At 35.4% G+C, this 26,861-nt stretch overlaps 1 protein-coding gene across 2 annotated transcripts in view; it reads right to left on the reverse strand.

The window, feature by feature from the left end:
* VWA8 (von Willebrand factor A domain containing 8) overlaps nucleotides 1-26,861 on the reverse strand; it is a 333,728-nt gene that overhangs the window by 222,172 nt on the left and 84,695 nt on the right. The window contains exons 11-13 of one of the 2 annotated variants that reach the window (XM_059144520.1): nucleotides 25,516-25,650; nucleotides 25,349-25,426; nucleotides 1,607-1,767 (exon numbers count right to left, since the gene is read on the reverse strand). In XM_059144520.1, the coding sequence (XP_059000503.1) occupies nucleotides 1,607-1,767; nucleotides 25,349-25,426; nucleotides 25,516-25,650 (374 nt within the window). The remainder of the gene's footprint in view (nucleotides 1-1,606; nucleotides 1,768-25,348; nucleotides 25,427-25,515; nucleotides 25,651-26,861) is intronic. The other variant, XM_059144521.1, reaches the window with a different exon arrangement.

Below are 26,861 nucleotides of genomic sequence, written 5' to 3' on the forward strand. Positions count from 1 at the left end.
CTTCTGGGAAGGGTTTAAAAATGCCAGTGCTCAGACCTCACTTATATGGATCACTTCTATCTGAACTTCGAGAGGTGAAGCTCAGGCACCAGTAATTTCTAAGCTGCATCGCCACAAGGTGATTCCATGGCTAAGAGCCTGACAGGCACTGGCCTAGCACAACGCCCAGCAGAGAGTAAGGACTCAGTTAAAGATAGCTGCTCCTTTTCCTAAGTGCTTGGCCTAATAGGCAACAGATAACCGATAAAAGGGGTGGAGTAAGTATTATTTTTGTTTGTGTCTGTATTTATCTGTTTAGGAGAAAAAAAACTACTGTAAATCTGTGGAATATTTATGGCAAGTCACTAAAAGTTTGTGATTATCACTTTCAAATGCTCTCAGGTTTAATAAGGAGTAACACAATGTTTTTGGAAAATTTTTTTTTAAGATTTGACTTATTTACTTGTCAGAAAAAGGGAACATGCACAAGCAGGCAGAGCGGCAGGCAGAGGCAGAGAGAGAAGCAGGCTTCCTGCTGAGCAAGGAGCCCGATGCAGGACTCAATCCCAGGACCCTAGGATCATGACCTGAGCTGAAGGCAGCGGCTTAACCCACTGAGCCACTCAGGCATCCCTGTTTGGGGAATTTTTAAATATACTCAGTATCTGCATCTTGTCAAGGACAAGAAACTGAATAGTTGGTTGGGGAAACGGATTATTCATAGTTAAAAATCAACTATAGAAGTGACAGAATCAAAACAGATCAAATAAAAAATTGGTATCATTAATCTTTCAAAATGAGACAGGATAGAAACACTTCCCATGAAAGTTATACATAAAAGTCTTCTCTTAACATTATATTCTAGAGAAGTTAATTGGGAATTTTTCTCCACCCAAATTGAAATAAGGAAACGACAGATACACAATGTTCAAGTTTATAAACACAAAGTGAGTTTAGTCTATATAAAAATATCATCAAACATCCATCACACATTTTATTTTTTAAATTTATTTATTAGAGAAAGAGAGAGAGAGAGCACAAGCTGGAGAGAGGCAGAGGGAGGGGAGAAGCAGGCTCCCTGCTGAGCAGGGAGCCCAAAGTGGGGTTCAATCCCAGGACCCTGAGATCATGACCTGAACCCAAGGCAGACACTTAACTGACTGAGCTGCCCAGGTGCCCCTCCCTTACACACTTTATATAAGGAACTATACTTTTTCCTCTCAAAAAAAATTCCAACAGGATTAACCAGTAATTTAGATCTATGATTCACAAGGTGTTTGTAAACAGTGATGCTGTGACTAACAAATTGCAAGAAACGTGAGCTGCGGGACTTACTGTAAGTATCAATCAGTATATATGAAGTTTTTCAAAATTACTACCTAAAAGTTTTCTTTTTTCAATTCTAACTCAGAGAACTTTGCCACAGCAGTGTTTTTTCCCCCCAAATCCTCAGTATTGGAAGTTTTACTGTACTGTGTTTACAACGAATAAAAGCCTCTGCAGTTCTGGTTGGATACATAAGTAAGTTTCTTGTGATCTACGTGACCCAGCTTAAAAAAAATGATGACAGGGTTCCATGTCTACTGTTTACATGGGGAGTTTTTCTGTGTGTGTGACTCATACAAACCTTTGCAATACGGCAAGTGTGCCCGCGTTGACCCGGTGGATGCCATCCAGGAGGACGAGATTTCCTTCCAGGGCAGCGTTCACAAGGGGCGAGGACCGCCATGCAGTGTCTCCATTGGGAAGAGTATATCTCTGCTGGAGCAGGTCACGTGCGGTCATGTCCTAAACCCGAGTCCCAGCACCCACCAAAGAAAATGCAGGGTGAATTCAAAAGAGATGGACGGTAGCTTATTTAGCTTTACAGTTACCACTCTGACCAAAACATTCCATATAACAACTGGGAAGTCACCTTCTCTAATCCGCTAAAAAGAAAAACATTCAAAAGCTTTTCTTGGTCATTTGAAGTTCTTCGTGTTACTCATTCACATATTACAGTAAGAGTGAGGGCCCCCTCCAGCACTCTTTTTTAACTTAGCTTCCCCCCCCCCTTTAAAATGTTCATTTGATATCTACACAGATGACGGCAGTCATTGCCACTTGACTATAATGAAATTTAATTCAATCATCTTTATTTTTGTACGGGTTCCTTTTTAAGAATGAGAGGCCACACAAACTCAATTGGAGCCCTTTTCTTGTAGTGAGTCCTCCTGAAAGGCCATGCATGCTAGGGACTCCATATATTTAAAGAGGTTTGAAAATGCAGGACACTGAGGAGGACAGTCATCAGATGAGGTACAGGAATTGACAAACAATAACATGGCAGTTATAAGCAATTTTTTTAAAAGGTTTTATTTATTTATTTGACACAGAGAGAGATGACACAAGCAGGGAGAGCAGCAGGCAGAGGCAGAAGCAGGCTCTCTGCTAAGCAAGGAGCCTGATATGGGACTTGATCCCAGGGACCTGGGATCATAACCTGAACCAGAGGCAGAGCTTAATCAACTGAGCTACCCAGGCATTTCCATAAGCAATTTTTAAAAGCACACACACACAATGCACTAACACTAAAACAGTGTGACAGATTCAAGCAAACTATTAATAGCAGTGGCATAAAAATGTTCATTTTTTAAAAATTTGGCGTGCCATGTAATTGCAACAATTTTTTCTTATATGTATTAATGATAACTAGTTTGTTTTCTGTTCTCAGCTTCAGATAACTGTTGTGTAACTTATATTAAACAAAATTTCAACTTCTACCATCAATTTTATTCAAAAATTCAGTCTTTTGTAAATTCTTTGATATCTAACTCCAGTTTTTGTTATTTTTTAAAAAAGATTTTATTTATTTATTTGACAGAGAGAGAGATCACAAGTAGATGGGGGGGGTGGTAAGCAGGCTCCCTGCTGAGCAGAGAGTCTGATGTGGGACTCGATCCCAAGACCCCAAGATCACGACCCAAGCCGAAGGCAGAGGCTCAACCCACTGAGCCACCCAGGTGCCCAATATCCAACTCCATTTTAAAGAAGACAGAAAACTAGGGGCGCCTGGGTGGCTCAGTGGGTTGAGCCTCTGCTTTTGGCTCAGGTCATGATCTCAGGGTCCTGGGATCGAGTCCCACATCAGGCTCTCTGCTGGGTGGGGAACGTGCTTCCTCCTCTCTCTCTCTCCGCCTGCCTCTCTGCCTACTTGTAATCTCTGTCAAATAAATAAATAAAATCTTAAAAAAAAAAAAAGAAAATTAAAAAAATTTGCTTATATTCACAATGGCAACAGATCTACACTGAAACCAAGATTAAAACTCTAAGTCTTAATTATTTCAATTTTGTCACTATTAAAAAAGTACTGACTTAGGAATATAAATAGGTTTACATTGAATCACAAAGACACTTGAGAATAATAACATTCAAACTCACCAAATCCCCCAGCCCTAAAGGTCTGGCTTTGACACATTATCAAAATTTGGCTTAATTCGTTAATTTTATTTAACTTTTTAAATGAACTTTAAACTCTATGCAAACTATATGAGCATGGCATTCCAAGCTGCCAATGATATCTGCAATACTAAATTCAGCGCTATCATCAGTGTTTAATGAGATGGTTTATTTCTACTCATGGGTATGCCACATAAGAACAGGAAAGGTGAGGCACCTGCATGGCTTAGTTGGTTAAGCATCTGCCTTCGGCCTAGGTCATGATCTTGGGGTCCCGGGACCATCCCCTACCTCAGGCTCCCTGGTGAGTGGGAAGTCTAATTCTTCCTTGCCTTATGTCCACTTTCTCCTCGTCCCCCACTTGTGCTCTCTCTCTTTCTCTCTCAAATAAATAAATAAAATCTTGTAAGGTTAAAAAAAACAAAAACAAAAAAACCCAAAAACCAGGAAAGGAATTCCTGTGCAAGAAAAATAGGACAAATCAAAATAAATGTTTGCAAATTACTCTCATAATGAAATTATGAAAACAACCAAATACACACACAAATCTTTTTAAAATTAATATAAAAACAGGTAAATTTAAAGAAAACTCTTGGTAGTAATTATTTCAGAAAAATATTCACTATAGAGTTACATCATATATTGTTCTAGGGAATAAAGCACATATAAAACATGCTTTAACACAGTAGTTCTAAATCAAAGATACATCAGAAATAGTAGGGGAAACTTTTGGAAAATACATAAGCATATGCCCCATCACCCCAACACCTGGGTTCAGTAGATCCATGGTGGGGCTTACCACCTGGATTTTACTAGACATTAATTACACAGATGATAAAATTAAATGTCCCCCAGGTGGGAAACATGACTTTAAAGCAGAAATATGAACTCAGTGTGAAATTGGGTCTCATCCTACTTATTTACACCCCTCTCTTATTCTAGTAAGAATTATCAGATTACACGAGGACATTATGAAGTCTATAACAAAACAGTATAAATTAAAAGGTAAAAAAAAAAGAAGATAGAAGAGGAAAGAGTAAGTCTTATTTCCTTCAAATATTCCTACTGGTGTTCAGAGAAGGGGTAACATGAAGAAAGAATCCCACTGATACTGTATTTTTAAAGAAATGAATGGGCGTTAGTTTTGAAAATGCCAGCTTCACACTGAAAATTATGGTATCCTGACCCATTTTAGCTCTTGAGTCTTTTGCATGGGCCCAGGAAAAGATAAGGACTATGACTCTAGCATGAGAAGTTCAGACCCATATGGAGCTGAGGCTAGCAACTGGTAACATTTTTTAAAGTTTCAACAGAGAAAACTCCTTAATCTCATACCAAGATATCCTGCATCATCGTTCTACACACACTATGAAAAAGCACTAATTCATCGGCTGATGATGCCAAAATCCTTTCATATCTTGTTAATTCACACACTGGCCACAATAGCTGCCTCATTCAAATGAGTAAATATTTACCAGTAAAGATGATGAGAAAGACAACCAGTACACAGGACTCTTCTTTTACAACCCGGCAGTTAGAGACTCCATTATTCTGAACATAGTATGATTATTTTTTGCAATACACCAAGGACTAACAGATCAACAGAGCTCAGCACTGCTAATGCCAACCACAACCACAGACCAGAAATATTCTCCCTTTGTTCAATCCTCACAGGAGTAAAAAATGGAAAACACTTGGCATTTCCTACAAGACTAGCTCAGTCCAGTTTTACCACCTAAACTCTTTCATATTCTCGTGGTAAAAAAGAGTCATTCTTCACTTCCAGTATGTCTTCACATTAAAATAAAAACTTTTCTGCGAGAAAGAAAAAAGCATTCCTTTTAAATACAAGCTGCTAGGTTTCGTAATTAAATTCCTGTATAGAGAGCAAAGATGAAGATTCCTGCTTTGCCTTAAAGAGATAGTGGCCCCCTCTTTCCATAATATGAATTAAAATCAGAAATTATTTTTGATTGTGTGATAGTGCAAGAACACCAAAATAAAAGAGAACTTCTGGGCAACTGAACCTAATCAAACCTAACTATTGACAGAATTTTTTAGCATAGTGTGAATGAGTCAGCGATATGAATTAATTTCAATAATAAACTAACCTTTAACATAGAGTAACAGCATCTCCGTCTTATAGAGTATTTGGATTTTAGTACTGTGAAATTGTTGTAATATCCATATCTACTTTAATATATACTGTATCAAGAAATTGCTAAAAATATATCATTTCTTTATTCTTCCTGGAGCAAAATTTTAAAAAGAGTGTGCTTACTCCCTATGATTATTTTGAAAGTACACTAATAAAAATAAAAAAAGATGAATGTCCCAATTTTTGCATATATTTTTCTTATCTCTGAAACTCTTGAACTTAAGAGAGTAAAAATAGTACTAATGATATCATAGAGCCTGAACCATTTCCTCTTTCTGTATTTCCTTAAAATTTTTAAAACAACAGGACATGAAATTCTGTTCCTTTAGCACTACCATTGTCTAACCTTGAACACCTCACCTTCTCATTCAGATCCCTGGAAAACATCCACATATTTCTTAATTCAGTGTCATTTGGAATTTTTTATTTTTATTTTTTATAATTTTGCTCTTTTGATTTGCAAAGGAGAAACCCTACTGAAAAAAAGTCCCATTAAAATAAGAAGCATGGCTGCATGAAATGTATCAGAAAACATAGATCTGAACCCTAAAGTAATTATGTACCTTATATGTTTTTAGTACCTTCTAATGATATATGTTAATTTTTCTGACATTTCCTTGAGAAAACTGGATGTAAGTCATTGGTTTGATGAAATAAATTCAATAAACATCTTGTGGGTCAAGGGGCTAAAATAAGACTAGAATTAGCCTTATTCTGGGGGCACTCTCCAAAATGCCCCCAAATACAGCTAGTCTCCACTGCGGTTTAAAAACACCTTTGCATGGAGAACTGGGTGTTACACGCAAACAATGAATCATGGAACACTACATCAAAAACTAGCACTGTACTGTATGGTGACTAACATAACACAACAACAAAAAAATAGTAATAAATAAACAAATAATACCTTTGTACACATGTGTAAAAGATTAAAATAAAGATGTTTTAGCTAACAATAATTATAGCTCTAGGTGGATATGATTTTTCACTTTCTTCTTTCTGAATCAAAAATATACACTGTGGGCATTCAAATTTTTTTGACTGGGCTAAGTATTATCAATTTTTTTTTTTCACCCAAAAGATACTAGCTGAAATTCTATGGGCTTTCCAGGTCTGTCTCAAATAAGTTTCACTCAAATAAGCAAAAATATCCTGCCAAAAATATCCTGCCCGTAGAGTATAAACATTAAGATAATCTCAGATTTAAGAGAAACAACGAATACACCAAGGCTAGCTGATGTAAGCCATCAATTTTGCAATAAGGCATTAATTATGTCCATACCTACTAGCGGCAGAATATTACATAAACATTGTATAAACATAGAATGTTAATAATTTTTAGGTCCCAGAATAGAAATGAAGCCATTCTTTAGAGTCTAAGCATGCTCAGTGAACAGAATGCAAGGCATGCTGCCAACATTCCTCAGTGTCATTTATGTTTGATCTTAAAGAAGCCTCTCATTTTATATATTGTAAAATTATCTATAAACTTTTCCATGCTTCTCCCCCAAGTTCCTCTCTTAAAGACCTACTTTTAACTCATCACATGTATAATAAATGCTTCCTTTATGTATACCACGAAGTATACATAAGCCTGCCATGATTGTTTTAATTGACTCTGCTATGGATGGGAAGAAGCTGCTTTTGGATCACTTGTAGCTCTCTTCATTATAACCAGTGGGATCTAGTCAAGATGATCTCCTCTGCTTACACACTTATTCTATGAGCACTTATTCTAAGAATTCTAAGAACAAAATTCTTCTTACCAAAGCTAACCAGAAGTCAAACCCATTGTCTCACTAACAACTGATCCAACAAAAGAACATCTTAATAAAGTTGCAAAATAAAACATAGGTCAAGGTCAGTATATGTACAGAAAATGTCCTATGTATTCAGTGAAGATACACAACCAAACACCCCTCTAACCTTCCTATACTACAGAGGCTAGAAAATAAGAAATATTATTTCTTAGATGCTTTGCAACTAAAATTCTGTGGATAACCCAGGTTCTACCAAGCATTCGCACATGCACACATCTGGGAACTGAAAAAAAAGTGGCAATGAGCAATGAGAGGGAGGTGGCAGCCAGCTCTAGGGAACCTGTTCTAGGGCAGCCATGGCTTCATGGCTGAAGCTCTCTCACTCTCATTCCTAACTGGGTAAAATCTAAACATCGTTCCCTGTCTCTCCCAGAAATTCTGATAGCTACCTAATACCCAGTGCTAAGTCCCTCTCAGTACTAGATAGCCAGGATGGACTCTATTGCCCACAACAAAAACCACAACCTAAGGATAATATTATTTTAACAAGCCAACTTATTAAAGCTTGTGCAGAAATGTTCATGAACAACGAAGTCTATGAAAGAGGGTGAAAAGACTTTCCAAAAGAAAGGGAAAAAGCAGAGATGTTACTGAGCAGAACCCCAGGAATACATAAACTGAAGAACCACATTTTATTCAGATGGTACAGCAAACTTGGCTGCATTTTATCACAAGGGTAGGATTCTATTAGAACACATGGGAAAGTTGCCATCAATTCTAGCTTAAATATTCGGAATGATATTTGCCTTACATTAAATTAGTTTTTACAAGCAAGTAACAAGGGGCGCCTGGGTGGCTCAGAGGGTTAAGCCTCTGCCTTCGGCTTGGGTCATGGCCTCAGGGTCCTGGGATCAAGCCCTGCATTGGGCTCTCTGCTCAGCAGGGAGCCTGCTTCCCCCTCTCTCTCTGCCTGCCTCCCTGTCTACTTGTGATCTCTCTTTGTATCAAATAAAATCTTAAACAAATTTTTAAGAAGCAAGTAACAAGATATAAAAATCAAGGTTGTCATAAGTACTAATAACCAGTTCAAAATTCAGTAAAGACACCTGAAACAGATACGGCATTTGGCTTATTTAGTCACACTAAAACCCCTTCTGGTGGGCCAATGTGGGAGTAGCAGGTACAGTACGAGGAAAGCAGTGTTTCAATCCAAATCTGCCACTTCCTTGTAATAAGATAAATGGATCATGTGAGGAAAACAACTTTAGAATTAAATGAGATGTCTGGCACCTAGTGGGTATTTGATAAATAACAGCTAAATCAGAACCCGAATGAAGAAAAAAAAATACAAATACATTGAAATTGAAATTTAACAATAAGTCTAAGTTAACAATCCAAGATTTTAAAAGAAGACAAGTGACAATGCTCTACAACAAGGAATTCTTATTTCAGGATTTAAAGTAAAGATAATATGGAAGCAGGTAGGGATTGGTAAAGAAAAGTTGGCAAAGGTCAGATTTTAGCTGGTCCTTTAAAAATAATGTATATATTTCAGAATTATTTATCCACTCCTTCATATACTGACTGCTTATTGCATTCAAGTAACTCTTCCAGGTGCTGAGGATACAACAGTGGAACAGATAAACATGGTGCAGAAGCACTAAATGAAATCTGCCAAAGAATACCTTTCCCTTTGCTGTCCTTTTTCTTAAAAAAAAAAAAAAAAAAAAAAAAGATTTTATTTATTTATTTTTGAGAGAGAGAGAGAGCATGTACACAAGTAAGGGAGAGAGGCAGAAGTAGACTCCTAAGCAGGAGCCCAATGCGAAACTCAATCTCAGGACCCTGGGATCATGACCTGAGTTGAAGGCAGATGCTTAACCAATTGAGCCACCCAGGTGCCCTGCTGTCCTTTTTGACTGTCTCTATGATTTTGTTAAATGGCTTTCATTTCAAATACCTCAGAAAGTCCTATTTCTCCTACAAGATGGCTTGTAAATCAGCAATAAAGTTCTACACGTTCAGAAAGTGGTTTGGATCCTGAGTAGTTATATTTTTTTAACAGGGTAAAAATAGAAAACCAAAGCATTTCAGAATCACCAAAGGCAACTAGACAATAAAGCTGAGAGATGTATTTACTTTTTATTTCTAAGAATAAAATGTTTGCAAAATACACTGTACATACAAAAATTGTGAATTTCAAAATCAAATCTAAATTATATCCTTCTTTCTTTTGTTTTTTGACATACTCCACATAAAAAGATTATAGATATATAACATCACCACTAATCTCATTAACCTCTAGCAAACTCATTCTTGCCATGATCTTCGATAACTACAAAATCCTGAGGACCCTTAAAAGATTGCTCTACGGACTTAAAGGTGTAAAATAAGTGGCCATAATTAATTTTCATAAGAATATTATGAATAAAAGATATAAAGTATAACAGCAAATACATGAAACATGGAGGAAGGAATAAAAAAGGGGTTTTTTAAATGTATTTGAGCTTGTGTCTATCTACTTAACATAGACTGCTATATATTTAGAATGTTATAAATGAACCTCATGGTAACCATAAACCCAAAAGTATAATATATACCAAAATAAATAAATAAGTAAATAAGAAATCCAAACACAATACTATAGAAATTCATCAATCACAAAGAAAGAGTGCAAGAAAGGAACAGAGAACTACAAAAATGACCAGAAAACTATGAACAAAATGGAAATAAGTACACACTTATCAATAACTACTTTAAACATAAATGGCCTAAATGCTCCAATCAAAAGACACAGTGTGACATAACAGATTAAAAAAAAAAAAAGACCTATCTATATACTGTCTATAGGAAACTCACCTCAGACATGAAGAAACATACAAAATGAAATAAAACATTTACCATGCAAATGGACATGAAAGAAAATAAAAATAAAGCCAGGGTAGCAATACTTAGACAAAACAGATTTTAAAACAAAGACTGTAACAAGAGATAAAGAAGGGCATTACAAAATGATAAAGGGATCACTCCAACAAGAGGATATAACAATTGTAAATATCTCTGCACCCAACACTGGAGGACCTGAATACATCAAACAAATATTACTGAATACAGAGGGAGAAATTAATGGCAATACAATAATAGGGGACTTGACACCCAACTTACATCAATGGATGTAAGGAAAGTCAATAAGGAAACAGTGTCTTTGAATGACACATTAGACCAAATGAGCTTAACAGATACATACAGAATGTTCCACCCAAAACAACAGATGACACATTCCTTTCAAGAGCACATGTGACATTCTCCAGAACAGATCACACGTTAGGCCACAAAACAAGTCTCAATAAATGTAGGAATAATGAAATCATACCATGCATCTTTTCTGACTACAATGGTAGGAGACTAGAAATCAATCACAAGAAAAAAAAACTGAAAAAACCACAAACATGTGGAGGCTAGAAAATATTAAATAACCAATGGATCAATGAAGAAATAAAAGAAGAGCTAAAAAAAAAAAAAATACATGGAGACAAATGACATACATACAATGGTCCAAAATTGCAAAAACAGTCCTAAGAGGGAAATATATAGCAATATGGACTTATCTCAAGGAACAAGAAAAAGTTCAAATAAACAATATAACTTTTCACACCTAAATGAATAGAAAAAGAAGAACAAACCAACCCATGGTGAGTAGAAGGAAAAAGATAATAATGATCAGATCAGAAACAAATGACACAGAGACCAAAAATCAATCAATCAATCAATCAATCGATGAAACCCTTAGCCATACTCATCAAGAAAAAAAAAGAGAAAGAACCCAAATAAAAAGAGAAGTAATAACTGACACCACAGAAAGGATTATAGTAGAATACGATGAAAAACTATATGTCAACAAATTGGACAACACAGAAGAAATGAATAAATTCTTAGAAACACAATCTTGCAAAACTGAATCAGGAAGAAGTAGAAAATCTGAACAAACTAATTACTAGTAACAAAATTGGACTTGTAATCAAAGAGCTACCAAAAAGTAATAATCTAGGACTAGATGTATTCATAGGTGAATTTTACCAAACGTTTGAAGAAGAGTTAGTACCCATCCTTCTCAAACTATTCTGAAAAATGGAAGAGGAAGGAAAGCTTCTAAATACATTCTATGATGCGAAAATTACCCTGATACCAAAACCAGACAAAGATACCACAAAAGGGAAAATCACAGGCCAATATCCAACAATACATTCAATGGATCACTTATCGTGATCAAGTGGAATTTATTCCAAGGATACAAGGATAGTTTAATATTTACAAACCAATCCACATGATACACCACATTAAAAAAATGAAGGATAAAAATTATGATCATCTCAATAGATGCAGAAAAAGCATTTGACAAAATTCAACCTTTGTTCATGATAAAAAAAACTCTCAAAAAAGTAGGCTTAGAGGGAATATACCTCAATGTAATAAAGACCATATATGAAAACCTCACCACAAACATTGTGCTCAATGGTGAAAAACTGAGAGCTTTCCTCTAAGATTGGGAACAAGACAAAGATTCCCACTCTCACCATTTTCATTCAGCATAGTACTGGAAGTTGAAGCCACAGATAGCACTCGGACAAGAAAAAGAAGTAAGAGGCATCCATATTGATAAAGAAGTTAAACTGTCATTATCTGCAGATAAAATGATCCTATATATAGAAAACCCAAAAGACTTCACCAGAAAACTATTAGAAGTGATAAATGAATTCAGTAAAGTTGCAGGTTACAAAATAAATACCCAGAAATTAGTAGTACCATAGGGAATATAGTCAGTGATGTTGTAATAGTGTTTACACTATTATAATGGCAATTATACTTGTGCTGAACATAGCATAACACGTAGAAAAGTTGAATCACTATGTTGTACACCTGAAGCTATGTAACATTGTGTCAACTATACTCAAATAAAAAAATTAAAAGGAATAAAATTGCCCCAGGACCCTAATCAAAATTACTGCAAAGTACATTTAAAACAAAAATACTAACAGAGATGATCAAGTGTAACGACGTGTTCTTACCAACAGTGCTGGATTTCATTACACAGTGTCCTTAAATTCGGAGGTACTCCACAGAGAATCCCCAAATTTGCAAATCCTTCCCTCAAGCTTACAGATCCCATGTTTTTGGATCACCAAGGATGGTAAATGAAATACCTTTCAGGCTAGAGTTCCTTATTTGGTAGGATTCCTTGGTCACTTGTTTTCTTCCCTGGACTAATGGATTTGGTTTTATTGTAATGTTTATTTTTATACACATTCCTAGAGGCCTCCTACTGTGTTGTTACAAATCTAATAAATACCTCATGATAACTAAATTTGTTAAGATAACACAAAAGATTTTGTCTACTACTTAAGAAGTACACAGTTTCAATTAAATAAGGAGTCCAGTGCATAGTTCAAAAAAATTATAAAAGATGGAATATCAAATTTTGATATTTTTTTAAAAAGCAAATATAAAACCTATGGCCTTTTAAATGGCAAATTAGTGTAACATAAGACTCTTCCTTCTAAATGAACCTCTACAGTTGCACAGTTAAACTTTAATGTGTACTTTGCATTTTTTACAATATATAAGTTGAAAGGACTATTGAGTTAAACCAGCTAATATCTTGCCTTTTCAATACATAACTTTGTACAACTTTTGACTGTGTCTCTGTCAAAATGAGAACCTAAGATGCATTTTACAAAGTTTCGGTTATAAAAATAACACAAGGTTGACATGGAGTTCTATCAGCTGAAGACAACCATTGATTTTTTGAAATTCCTCCATTCCATTATGTTGTTTTTAAAAAGCTAGCAAGTAGAAAAACAGACCAATACTGAAAAACAAACTGATGTGACAACACTGGCATGCCAAAGCAAATCAAGCTAATGTGAGGGAAAGCATTCCAAATAAAAACAGATGGTAGTGTAGGGCCTCAACCCAGCTCCCTCTTATCTCAGAGTGAGCCTCATTGTCTGCTGCTTATTGTTTTTAAAGATGTACAAGCTAGAAGGCAAAAAAAAAAAAAAAAGGCTTGAAAATGAATAAGCTAGAAACTATTGTACAAGCTTTGGGTAATTTGAGGTATAAACTCTAGCACTTAACCTTTCTCATCCTTAATTTTGAAAGTCAGGAAATTCCACTTTACTGGAATATTTTAGAGTAACTACTTGGTTAACTTTTGGTAAATCACTTTGATCACTTCAAAGAGGCTACAGAAAGAGATTATTATATCATCACAAAACTTTATTTTGGAAAAACACAGAAATACATAGAAAATTATAATTCTAGAACTGAAATGAATTTGTCTCAAAATAGAGTCTCCTGCTTTATTCTATAAGAACTTGTTCTCAGAAATCAGGTTGATCTAAATAATTATCTCATTTTTTCTACATTATAGGACACTATAAATAGAAAAGCTCTTAAATGTTTTTATGGGGAGAATGAGAACAATGTCTGAAAAATCACACCTATCCCTGACATACATAAAAATAAAAGCCCTTCCACTTAAAATATTTTTAGGTTTCCTAAGCTGCTAAGATGCTGCATATTTCCGCGAATATCTACTTCTTGCCAAGCATGGTGCCGTGGTCTAGCCCACTGGTTCTCAATTCTGTTGGGCCTAATATCCCTATTTTACAAACAATACCTTCAAACATTTGCTTTATAAGCTTGAAAAAATCCACAGGCAATACAATGCACCTCCACACATAATTTCAAATAAAAATACAGGACAATGCCTAACCTTTAGTACAAGGAAAATAACTTGTTATAAAATACTATATAACTTCAACCAATAAGCGGTCACAACTACACCAAAAAATATAATGTTGAAGTTGGGTGCTTACAGCTAGAGAGAATCACTATGGATATGAAAACTCTATTGGCTGATGTAGGTGTGCTATATTTGTAACTCAAATACCATGAATGGCAATACCTTCAGTGATGCGATCTTCTAAAATGGTCAGGGTGGTAGGCAGAATAATGTCCCTACACAAAGATGTCTGATAGTCTGTGAATATGTTAGTCCACATGACAAATGGAACTTTGCAGATATGACTAAATGAAGCGCCTTGAGGAGAGGAGATCATCCTTGATTACGCATGTGGGTCCAATCTTATGACATGAGTCCGTGAAGCTGCAGGACCTTTCCCAGCTGGGGTTAGAGGGAGAGAGGGCAGCCTGAGAAGGACTCAGTGCTCTGCTGCTGGCTCTAAAACAGAAGGCATTATGTGTGAGGACTGGAGAGAGTCCAATCTAGAAGCTGAAAAAGTCAAGGATGAATTCTGTCATAACCTGGGTATAAGGAAAGACTTTCTACCCATGACTCAAAACCTAGATGCAATAGAACAAAATATTAATAAAACTATTATGAGGCAAAGAAAAATAAAGCCAAAGAGCAAGTGACACTGAGAGAAAATACATGTAGCATATATCACAGGCAAAAAGCAAAATGGCTAACACATTAATAATTCAAAAACAGAAAGGAAAAAAGGCCACTCAATAGAAAAATGGGCAAAAAAAAAAAAAAATAGGTAATTTAGTAAGAAAAGACATGATATAATGTCCCTTAAAATTAGAAATGATTTTCAGAGATACATTGGGTGGCTTAGTCGGTTAAGTGCCTGCCTTCGGCTCAGGTCATGATCCCAGGATTTGGGGATCGAGTCCCACATCAGGCTCCCTGCTCAGTGGGGAGCCTGCTTCTCCCTCTGCCTGCTGCTCCCCCTGCTTGTGTGCTCTCACTCTCTCTCTCTCTCTCTCACTCTCTCTCTGACAAATAAATAAATTAAGTCTAAAAATAGAAAGAAAGAAAAATGATTTTCAATTCTCTCCTAATATAAGAAATACAAACTAAAACTACTCCTTAATACCATTTTGAAGTATCAAACTTGCAACTATTAAAAAGCTTGGTAGCCCTGTCTGTCGGCATTGTTGATGGGAAAGCAAAATGGTATCATATTTATAGAGGCAGATTTAGCAATTCCTAACAAAACTACCCATGCATTTATCTATTGACCTCACAATTCCACTTATAGGAATTAATCCTGAAGATACACTTCTAGGGATACCTGGGTGGCAGGAATTAATCCTGAAGATACACTTCTAGGGATACCTGGGTGGCTCAGTTGGTTAAGCGACTGCCTTCAGCTCAGGTCATGATCCTGGAGTCCCGGGATCAAGTCCCGGGATCAGGCTCCCTGCTCAGCAGGAAGTATGCTTCTCCCTCTGACTCTAGCACTTCTCATGCTTTCTCTCTCATTCTCTCCCTCTCAAATTAATAAATAAAAATCTTTAAGATACACTTCTAATAACGAAAAAACACATACACACAAGGTTATTAACTGCAACTTCGTGTGTGATTATAAAATATTGGGAATAAAACCAATTATCTGTATATAGGGCATTGGTTAGATATGAGGGAATAATATGCAAATACAATGAGGAAGAATGAGAAAGATCACTTTTGAAAAGGTATCTGCCCTTAGTTAGTTTACACTTTCTATTACAAAATTCACAGATGATACAGAATTTTTAAGTTTTACTTTTTCATCTTGACATCTACTATATGCACACGAAAGGAACATATTGTCAAACAGCACATTGTCCTACCCCCAAGGAATTTGCAAATGATAGGAGAGACAAATAGCTAAATTCCATCAATTTCAAGATACACACTTTTTAAATCAGGATGCACCTTCAACGGACAGAATCTTAATACAGCTGCTGGTCAGCTAATTATTCTCTGCCCATGTCTGAACCTGGTTTTGTATATCTACTTGTGGTGAAAAGGGGAAACTATAATCCATTCATGTTTTGGTCAACAAATTAAAGACCACTTGGGAAAAGAATATGAGTCATAGCTATTGCCTTAAAACATTTCGGTCAATCCCTTCTGTTAAAGTTAAGACCAATATCAAAATCCAAACAGCTATCAGCAACTTTGAAGAATATGCTGGAAATCATGGAAGAGCATTCTGTTCTTGACAAAGCATGGAAGATGCAGAGAATAGTATGTTAAACACATATACTACCTTTATAGCTGAACCAAAAAGTGCTTTAGAAAAGTCAGACTGAAGGTAAAGAAGTTTTAAAAATGTTTCCAGCATTTCCTGCATTTATATTTTCCTTTTTCTGCATGCACCAGAGATACATGACCTAAATTAAGTCTAAAAGAGTTCTTTCAGTAAGAATAAAATAAAAATGCTAATTGATAAAGTCATGTCCTAATTTTATTTGCTGCATGACTTTCTTAGCAGAACACAAAATAATGGCATGTCTTACAACTGATGGCATACTGGCCTGCATGAAATACAGTATTATTATAGTACAGAACCATAGATTTAAGATCCAGTAAAACACACAGGAAGTACATATAAATCAAACTGGGGACTTACCAGAAAATGCAGAGATAGCAGCAGTGGAGCTAAACTCTGAAGAGTAAGCAAACTGGCCCACAGAAGGAGGTTCATACAGCATGAACAAAGCAAGAAAGTATGGCTGCCTCACACAGCCAGTCACGCCCAGGAGACCATAAACCATTCTGTATGTCTGGAGTTAAAAGGTGAATGTTAGCTGCACGGGCTGAAGCCTCAAACCCAGTGAAGGAAGGTTTGCACGGGCCGGGGGGAAAAAAAAGCAGTGTGCCAAGCAACAGAATTTGAATATTAGCTTCCAAATTATTAGAAGTGATTCAAAGGCTTAAAGCAGGGGGAAAATTAGAAAGAACAAACTTCAGTGTTGGAACGATAGGTTGGGAAAAACCCAGACTTGACACGGGTGGAAAGCCGAGAAAGTTAAGAGTTGATAACAGAGGTGAGAAGGGCTGAGCCCCAGAAGTAAAGCTACGGTAGCAGGAACACACAGAAGTACTGACACAAACATCAATAAAAATGTTATAAGGGGGGCACCTGGGTGGCTCAGTCAGTTAAGCTTCTACCTTCAGCTCAGGTCATGATCCCAAGGTCCTGGGATCTGGTCCCACGATGGGCATCCTGCCCCGCGGAGAGTCTGCTTCTCCCTCTACCCCTCCCCCTACTCATTCTTTCAATCTTTATCTCTCTCTCAAATAAATAAATAAGTAAAATCTTTAGAAAAATGTGATAGGGTTCTCAGCAATTAAAGAGAACAAACTACTGAAACATGCAGCAGTGCTGATGAATCTCAAATGCATTATGTAAGTGAAAGAAACCAGACTCAAAAGGCTGTTTAAATCCATTTATATGCCATTCTAGAAAAGGCAAAATAGAGAGAGAACACCGAACAGTGGTTACTCATGTCAGGGAGGAGTGGCTACAAAGAGGCACAAGGGAATTTTTTAAGCTTATGTAATTGTTCCATTATCTCAATTGTGGTAGTGGTTATATGACCAAATGTGTCTGTCATTTGCAACATACACAAATTTTACTGTATGATTTTACTATACGTGAATTGCACCTCAATTACAAAACAAAAACCAAAACCTGAATTAAAAACAAAACACCAAAGGGGTGCCTGGGTAGCTCAGTCTGTTAAGCATCCATCCACCTTCCTTCAGGTCATGATCTCGGGGTCCCATGATCAAGCCGTGTATCCCTCCTCAGTGGGAAGTCTGCTCATCTCTCTCCCTCTGCCTCTCCCCCCACTCATGTTTGCTCTCTCTCTCAAATAAATAAATAAAAATTTAATTTAATATTTTTTTTAAAGATTTTATTCATTCGTCAGAGAGAGAGAGAATGAGAGAGAGCACGCACAAGCAAGCAGAGGTGGAGAGAGAAGCAGGCTCCCTGCTGAGCAAGGAGTCTGATGTGGGACTCGATCCCAGGACCCTGGGATCATGACCTGAGCCAAGGCAGCAGCTTAACTGACTGAGTCACCCAGGTGTCCCTAATTTAATATTAAAAAAAAAAACAAAAAAAAAACACCAAAACTGTGATAAGGTAGAACACAGATACATTAGTCACGGATTGCCTGTGGCTCCTTTACTACTGCAAGAGCAGAGTTGAGTTGTTTCAAGAGGGTCCACTTGGTCCACAAAGTCCAAATATTTATGATCCAGCCCATTAAAGAAAGAGGTCATCAACCCTGATATAGAGTAATATCACCCCTTTGTTTGGCTCTCCTTTAAAAAAAAGCCCTTAATTGCCCATAAAAGGAATAGGAAGACAGTAACAGAATGTGCATAAACATGCTGTTCAGGCTAACTAGAAGAGAGAAATGAGTTGTTTTCTAAATACATCCTGAATTAAATCTCCAGAAGAAGAGAGTATATATTCAGTTCTAAATAACAGCCACAGATTGTTTTTAGAAATGTTCACAGAACCCTCCCATTATATTACCACATCTTCTGATTCAACCTATTGTTTAAATTATATGTTTGATGGATATTTTTTCTTGTTAAAGTGACAAGAGACTGGCTTTTTATTGAAGTAATTAGCTAGCACTCTAAAACTGCTTCTTTATATAACTTCTGCATGAAACAACTAGCTTTCCCGTGTGTTTGAGGTATGAAGTGTGCATTCAAATAATTAGAGACGTTATTACTTCATTTCTTTGAAGCTGCAAAACATGGATAATAAAGCTTGTGGCATTTTTACATAAAAATAAAGCATAAGCACTATGTGAAAATCTTAAAAACAAGTTAAGGAAAGAAATGATACCTGTGCCTAAAAACAATTTTGATGTATATGAGTTGTATTCATTATTCATTTCTAAAATGAAGAAATGTAATAAATAAACACAGGCAATAAACACAATGGCCACTTTGAAATTAGCTGAGCATAATCTTGAGTTGCCTTTTCCAAAAATGGTGATATCTGACACCTGTCATTTATGACAAATGATATCTGTCATTTATACTCTGTTTCCAATAAAATATATTTCTGAAGTAGCTTGTGGAGTACAGCTGTAGTTTGTGGCTTTACAATTTGACTTGTAAAATTCCCTGTGTGTGCAACTGCCTCCTGCTTATTAGTACCCTGATGAAATTTACTGAGGTAACTATTCCGTACGATGTATAATACTTATAATTTTGTAATTATAAATAGCATAATGCACAATAACTTATCTATGAAATTATGCAAACAACATTTAGTTATTGGTCCACGTAGCATGACTCTGACATTACAGGCAAGAAATATGGAATCATATTGAATAAAAACATCCCTTCAAATTAGAAGGGAAATTTTATTCTGTTAATCTTTAAATGTTTACATGCACTAAATTTTATACCTTGATGGACTGCAATAAATTTCAAAGCACATTCTATTCAAAGGAGGTAGGAGTCAAAGCCACATCATTAAAAAGAAAAATCTGAAGAAGACATGAGACAGGAGCCTTAGTAATCCTGGGAGTTGAAAAGGATTACTCAAGTCAACCATTTTCAAGTTCTTATGTGATGATGACATATATTGTTCTTTAAAAATAAATTTTATAATAGAAGAAATTTGAAGGAGCTGAGGTAAGTAAAATCTCTGATGGCCTTATGAAGGTTAGTAGGTGGGAAAAGAAAAAAATACAAAGAAGACAGGAAGGATGACAGATGGTAGCAAAATATGGAATCAAGAAAACAAGAGGAGCTACACGGAATCATGTAGAAAGTCAGCCTCAAGGTTAAATATTAATCATTTAAGTGAATACAGCTATCTTAAAATCTTGATGAGAGAAAAGTACAAAGTCAAGGCAAAGACAAGAAGTGAGTAAATAAATCCAAGACATAGAGCAGTAACAACAAAGGACAGAGAATGAAAGGAGGATACTTTCCACTGTATTTGGATAAACAGGAAGAAGTAGAGATTGTAGATTAGACGGAAGATAGAAAAAAGGATTTGGTTTGAGTTTAGCTATAGGAAGAAAAACTTAGCTAAAAATTAAAAATGACTCTAACATTTCAGTATGTTTTAGATAGTGATTATTTTCATTAAAAGTGCCATAAACTTATTTGTTCTTAAAATTTTTATCGGAGTTGACTGGGCTTTCATCCAACTAGTACTTTAACAAAAGAAAGATATCTCAGATCTGGTGCTGTTTATGATGGTGTGGAAAGAAATCTGGAAACACGCCTTTATCTGTTGTGAAGGAAAAGAATAATAACTTGGATTTCTTCAGTACTATGAAATCACTGGCTTCAACACTAAAAAAAGAATAACCAGTTAAAAGAATCTGACCTAACACTTGAGCCAAGTGATTTAAGATTTTTATAACCTATTATAAAACTTATTTTATGTACTGCCACAAATTTGTGTTAAGGCTCTGTTTTTCTTTTTCTTCATATGAAATCCAGTTCTAAAAATAGCCAAGTCTAAAAATAAAGCAAAACCCACAGATTAAGTGTAGCTTTATACATGTACAAATAACAGCGAAATCTTCACATCTTCTAGGAAAACAGATGTTGGATTACTTATCCCACTAAATTCTCTATGTTGGCTCAAACGTTCAGAAATTTTTCATTAATATAGATTATGTTATTATAAAATCCAAACCCATCTTTAATTCTATTAAATTAATTCCTCTCTCCCATAGAGATCAATGAGCTCTACATATGAAAATGTGAACAAAAAAGGGTCTTATATTTGATCTCAGGAGCTTGGCTTCTATCATGAAAACCAACTGATTAACAGTTTACAAAACTGCAGATGACCATACAGTGCCTAATTTATGCTTTGATCCAGTTCAGGAAAGAATCTATATGGAGAGGGAGGGAATCAAATCTCACCTACATTTTTATATTTCTTTATCCTTTTCTGAAGTCTATGCTTTCAGAAACCACTTTTCTTCTAGATATTTCTAGAAGAAAAGCAAAATTAGAAAAGGGGTTTCCAGAATATGCAATTAATTTGCATAATTATCTCTGTGCCAGTTTCCCCAATCTTTAATGGTAGAATTTTCCTAGCTTTGTTTATGCATCAATCAACAAACTGAACAAGAAAGTAAAAAACAAACAACCCCCCTCAAAAAACATTAAAATAGTATTTTTATTAGCTTGCTGTCACTCTCCAAAAATATATAAGAAATCTGTTCTTGGTCTCTTAAAGTAATTCTTTCACATATAAAGAAAACATTCTCGCTGGCAGGATACTTTGGGTAATTTTCCAGCAGAGCTGAGATTTGAATTGGTGAATACATATATACTCTCTTGCTTGGTTCTTCTTTTTAATGAATAGCAGAATAAGGTGACCATAGTTTTCACAGTTCAAGCATATAATCTTAGGATAATTAAGCACTACCAAATCACCATAAACTGACTACAAAAACCTAATACAGAAACAGTATTATCTGGAAAAATTTATAAAGCTAAATTATTTTCAGCTTTCAGTAGAATGGCAGTTTTTTTTTTTTAATGTGGAGAAAATAATAATGTGTCTAATTTTAGAAAGATAGAAAAAACAAATTAGAATAGTAATAATAAATTAGGTTGGAGTTATAGAGAAAAGAAGTATCATCCTCAAAAGGTTTTCTCCATATGAGTTGAATGCAGTAGCACCTGGGAAATAGATTAGGCTTGTATTTATCCTTGACTTTAAGTGGAATATAAAATAGAGAGTAAAATATAACTAATGTGACAAATAATTAATGATTTGGGCCCCACCCATTATTTGGTAGAAAAGTATTTGCATTGGAAATTAGAAAGGTGATAGTTAAGCATTTGGTAAGGTGATAAAATGCCATCTTCAGATCACTTCTAACATGAGCTATGTAAGGGCAGAGACATATGAACTAGCACACTGAGCTAACCATCTGCTTTCTGATCTCTGCAGACATCAAGAGGAGTGATTCTATATGACGGCAGGGTATTCTTCATGGCATCTTCCATACATTAAAGTTTAAGATAAACTCCCTCTCCCAATTTCCTTAATTCTCTTTAAAAAGCCAGTAGGTCTACAATCAATTTATAGAAACTCATTTCAAAATATATTTTCAGTGGGTTCCAAGACTTGCCATCTCCTGTACAGTGTAGAAATTTATTTTCTTTTTTCTACATGTTTATATCTAAAAACCAAGGCTACTATTTTAATCTCATCACCTTTATTTTCTTCATGATTTCATAAACTTGGATCATATGCTTCTTCATAGATTTTATTTAAATTCTGGCCAATTCAACCAATAGGCACAAAGTAACCTAAAGCAGCACAGAAAGGAATCTTCTCAACACTCTGAAATATGAACTGCCAACATTTTCTATAACCCAAAGTCACAATAAGTAACTGGTTTAAATGTCATTTCTCAAAAATAAAAATAATCTTAATGTTCAGTATATTTAGTGTCAGTAACAATAAGAAAGCTTAATTAAAGAATAAACAAAAAATGCAAAATACAACCTAAAATGTAAGTTAATAATATCACATCTACTTCAAAAATTGTTCAAAGAATAGAAACAGAGACTCTACTAGAAGTAAAAAGATATCATAACCACCCAAAGACTAAAATATAGAATCAATAAATTAGCAGGATAAAAATATCTTAGGAGGTATCATTACAAACAAATACATGCGAGAAAATTCTACTCTATAAAATTACCAACTGTAAGTTTGCTTTTTTCATACTATATGCAACATGTACATTCACAAAAATAATCTATTCAAAAATACTTAGGAATAAATTTAACCAAGAAGATAAAAGACTCATGGACTGAAAACTATAAAACATTACTGAAATTAAAGAAGACAAATATCTGAGAAGACATTCATGTTCACAGATTGAAAGACTTAATATTAAGATGACAATATTATCCAAAGTGATCTATAGATTCAGCACAATCTCTCTCAAAATCTCAATAGCACTTTTCTTCATAAATAGAAAAACTTATCCTAAGATTCAAATAGAAACTCAAGGAACCCTGAATATCCAAAACAACCCTGGAAAAGAAAACAAAGTTGGGGTTGCATACTTCCTGACTTTAAAACTTACCACAAAGCTATAGCAATCAAAACAGGGTGGAACTGACATAAGGACAGACAGACAAAGGGAATAGAAGAGAAAGCCCAGAAATAAACTCTGGCATATATGGTCAATTGATTTTTGACAAGGATGCCAAGACTATCCCATGAGGAAAAGACTTTTCAACATATGGTGCTGGAAAAATTGGATATTCACATCCAAATGATTTGAAGTTGGACCCTTACTTTTCACTGTATACAAAAATTAATTCAAAATGGACCAAGGGATCAAAGACCTAAACGTAAGACCTAAAACTATAACATTAGAACAAAACAGAGAGAAAATTCATGATGTTGGACTTGGCAAAGATTTATGGTATATAACACCAAAAACATAGGCAACAATAATCAAAAGATAAATCAGACTTTCAAAATTAAAAACTTCTGTGCATCAATGGATAGTATTAAGAGTGAAAAGACATCTACAGAATAGGAGAAAATATCTGCAAATCATGATTGAAAATCGGTTATTATCCAGAAAAAAAAAATATATATATATATACACACACACACATATATATATATATATTTTAAAGATTTATATTTTAAAGATTTTATTTGTTTATTTGACAGACAGAGATCACAAGTAGACAGAGAGGCAGGGAGAGAGAGAGGGAAGCAGGCTCCCCGCTGAGCAGAGAGCCCAATGCGGGACTCGATCCCAGGACCCTGAGATTATGACCTAAGCTGAAGGCAGCAGCCCAACCCACTGAGCCATCCAGGTGCCCATATCCAGAATATTTAAAGAACTACAACTCAGCAACAAAAAGACAACCCAATTGAAATACAAGCAAGAACTTGAATAGGCATTTCTCCAAATAAGACATACAACAGCCAATAAACACATCAAAAGATACCTAATCTTATTAGTCATCAGGGAAATGCAAATCAAAAGTACAAGGAGTTACCACTCCACACACTGCTGGTGGGAATACAAAACGGTGCTGCTTCTATGGAAAACAGTTTAACAGCTCCTCAAAAAGTTAAACACAGAATTACAATATGGTTCAGCAATGCCGCTTCTAGGTATATACCTAAAAGAACTAAAAGCAGGGACTCAAATAGGTACTCATACACCAATGTTTACAGTAGCACTATTCACAATAATCAAAAGGTGGAAACAACCAGAGCTTTCATCAACATCTGAATAAACAAAAAGTAGTATATCCATACAATAGAACAGTATCAAGCCATGAAAAGAAATAAAATTCTGATATGTCCTATAACATGAATGAACCTTGAAAACATCATTCTAAGTAAAATAGAGACAAAATGACAAAAAGTGTTTGATATTATTTAAAAAGAGGTAACTAGAATAGGCAAACTCATAAGGACTGGAAAGTAATACAGACATTACCAGAGTCTGGGGTGGGGGTGGGGGGTGGGGTAGAAAGTTATTGTTTAATGAATATAGAACTTGGAATACAAGAGTTCTGGAAATAAGTCAGACAAAGAAAGACAAATACCATATGATTTCACTTACATGTGGAATCTAAAAAACAAAATGAATAAACAAACAAAAAGCAGAAACAGACCTGTAAACACAGAGAACAAACTGGTGGTTGCCGGAGGGGAGGGGGTGGAGGGAAGGACAAAATGGGTGAAAGGGAGAGGGAGATACAGGAAAGAAAATAATAAGTTCTGAAAATAGATAGTGGTGATGGTTACATAACACCTAATTCCAGTGAACTATATACTTAAAAATGATTAAAATGGTAAATTTTATGTATTTTTCCATAATAAAAAATAGTCTATTCAATGAATACCTAATTATCTGCCATTTTGTTTAGATTTTCAAATTACTACTAAATGTGTTCTGTGTTTGTGTGCACATGCAGATAAATTACATCTCTCTTGAAAAGCAGACCCCGATATGTTGTGCACATGAGATCTCCTAAAATGCACTTTCAAAAGTTTCCAAATAATTATCATTGTATCCCAATTTGATTGTTGTTATTTATATACATCAAAATTAACAGGTCATAACTCAAGGAAGAATACTCATTAAGTTCTACTGATGGCCCACATATGTATGTTCATAATCCAAGTGCTAACAATGAGTCTCATACCTGATAGAGCATGATGGGTTCTATGTTGTATCCTAAGTTATCTGCAAAGTTCTTAGCAATGACCGTTTTTCCACAACCCTACAAATGGAAATACAATCATTCAAGGGATAAGTCAAAATATCCAAAAGCCAGCAAAGAGAAATCTACAGTGAAACTGCTATTCTTACTTTTCCTCCAATTAAACATATGTCCTTAACCATGTGAGACTGCATCATCTCAGCCAGTAGTTGTTTATGGCTTAAAGTTTGTATAAAATGGTCTGATGTACAAGGCTGATTTACTGGCCTGGTCCCAGCTGGCACCTATAATTAAAGAGAAGTAAATATAATATGCATATGTTTTTCTCAAAGCATTAGTAAAAGGAAGCACATAACTGCCATTTAGAAGCCCCTAATAATTCCCTGCTCAATTCAATTCTATACTGGTTTTGATATTTCAATAGAGCAACAACTACTTTCTCATTCACAGATGTGATCATTACCATCAGCCCTCCAAATCAATCATCTCTCTAAGATTAAAGCCCAGTGCTGTCAAATATTTTCATAAGAATCATGTCATTTTTAGGCTATTTATAACTTATAATAATAATATCACTACTTGAAAATGAAGGTTTTTGTCCAAATTCCAGTGCTAAGTACTGAATTTTAGAGTCAGTCTACTGGGACTCTCCAAAGTCACCAATGATCTCCTGATTTCTAAAATCCATGTTTACAAATCCTTTTCCACTTTGAGTTTACCACTCAGAAGCACCTGTTCTTAGAATCTCTCTTCCTATCCCTCACACCTACTTCTTTTGTTTCCCAACTACTCCTTATTAGTCTCCTGGGGACCCTACAGTGAGAAGATTTCCTTGTTCTGCTGAGGACTCGATCATACTGTACACAACATGAACCCTACAGAACTGTAAGTTTGAAAACGACAAGATCAGATTTGAGTTTAGGAAAGATCATTCTGGTGTTGACATAGAAGGTGGACTGGAAGAGCCTGAAGGCAATGAGGTCAGAAAGCCATTACCAAAGGGAAGTAAATAATGAAATCTTGCTCATATCTCATGCCTCTGGACATACTGTTTAACCTGCCTAAAGTGTCCTATCACCTTTCCACTCCTGAGTCACTAGAGAATTCCTACGTCATCCCTCAAGACTCAGGTCATTCTATATCTCCACAGACATTCCAATGCGGCCCTTACTCATCTGTCTCTATTGAGACCATCAGCCTAGAAAGGTCATTCATCTGAAGGAGACAGAAGAGTGTAATGAAAGTGATCATGTTTAGAAATCTCATCTATGACATTTCTTACCTAGTGATCATGAGTGAACTGATTACCCTCTTTACATCTCAGTTTCTAATCTATAAAATGGACCTAATAAAACTTGCCTCCAGGGTTATTGGAGGATTTAGTGGCATAATATATGCAAAGAGACAAATACAGTGACTAATACAGAGTGGGCACTAATAATTCTTAATACAGACCCTGGCTTATAGTAGACATAATCAACGTTCAATTTGACGA

The sequence above is a fragment of the Mustela lutreola genome, chromosome 13, assembly GCF_030435805.1.
Source record: "Mustela lutreola isolate mMusLut2 chromosome 13, mMusLut2.pri, whole genome shotgun sequence".
Taxonomy (NCBI): domain Eukaryota; kingdom Metazoa; phylum Chordata; class Mammalia; order Carnivora; family Mustelidae; genus Mustela; species Mustela lutreola.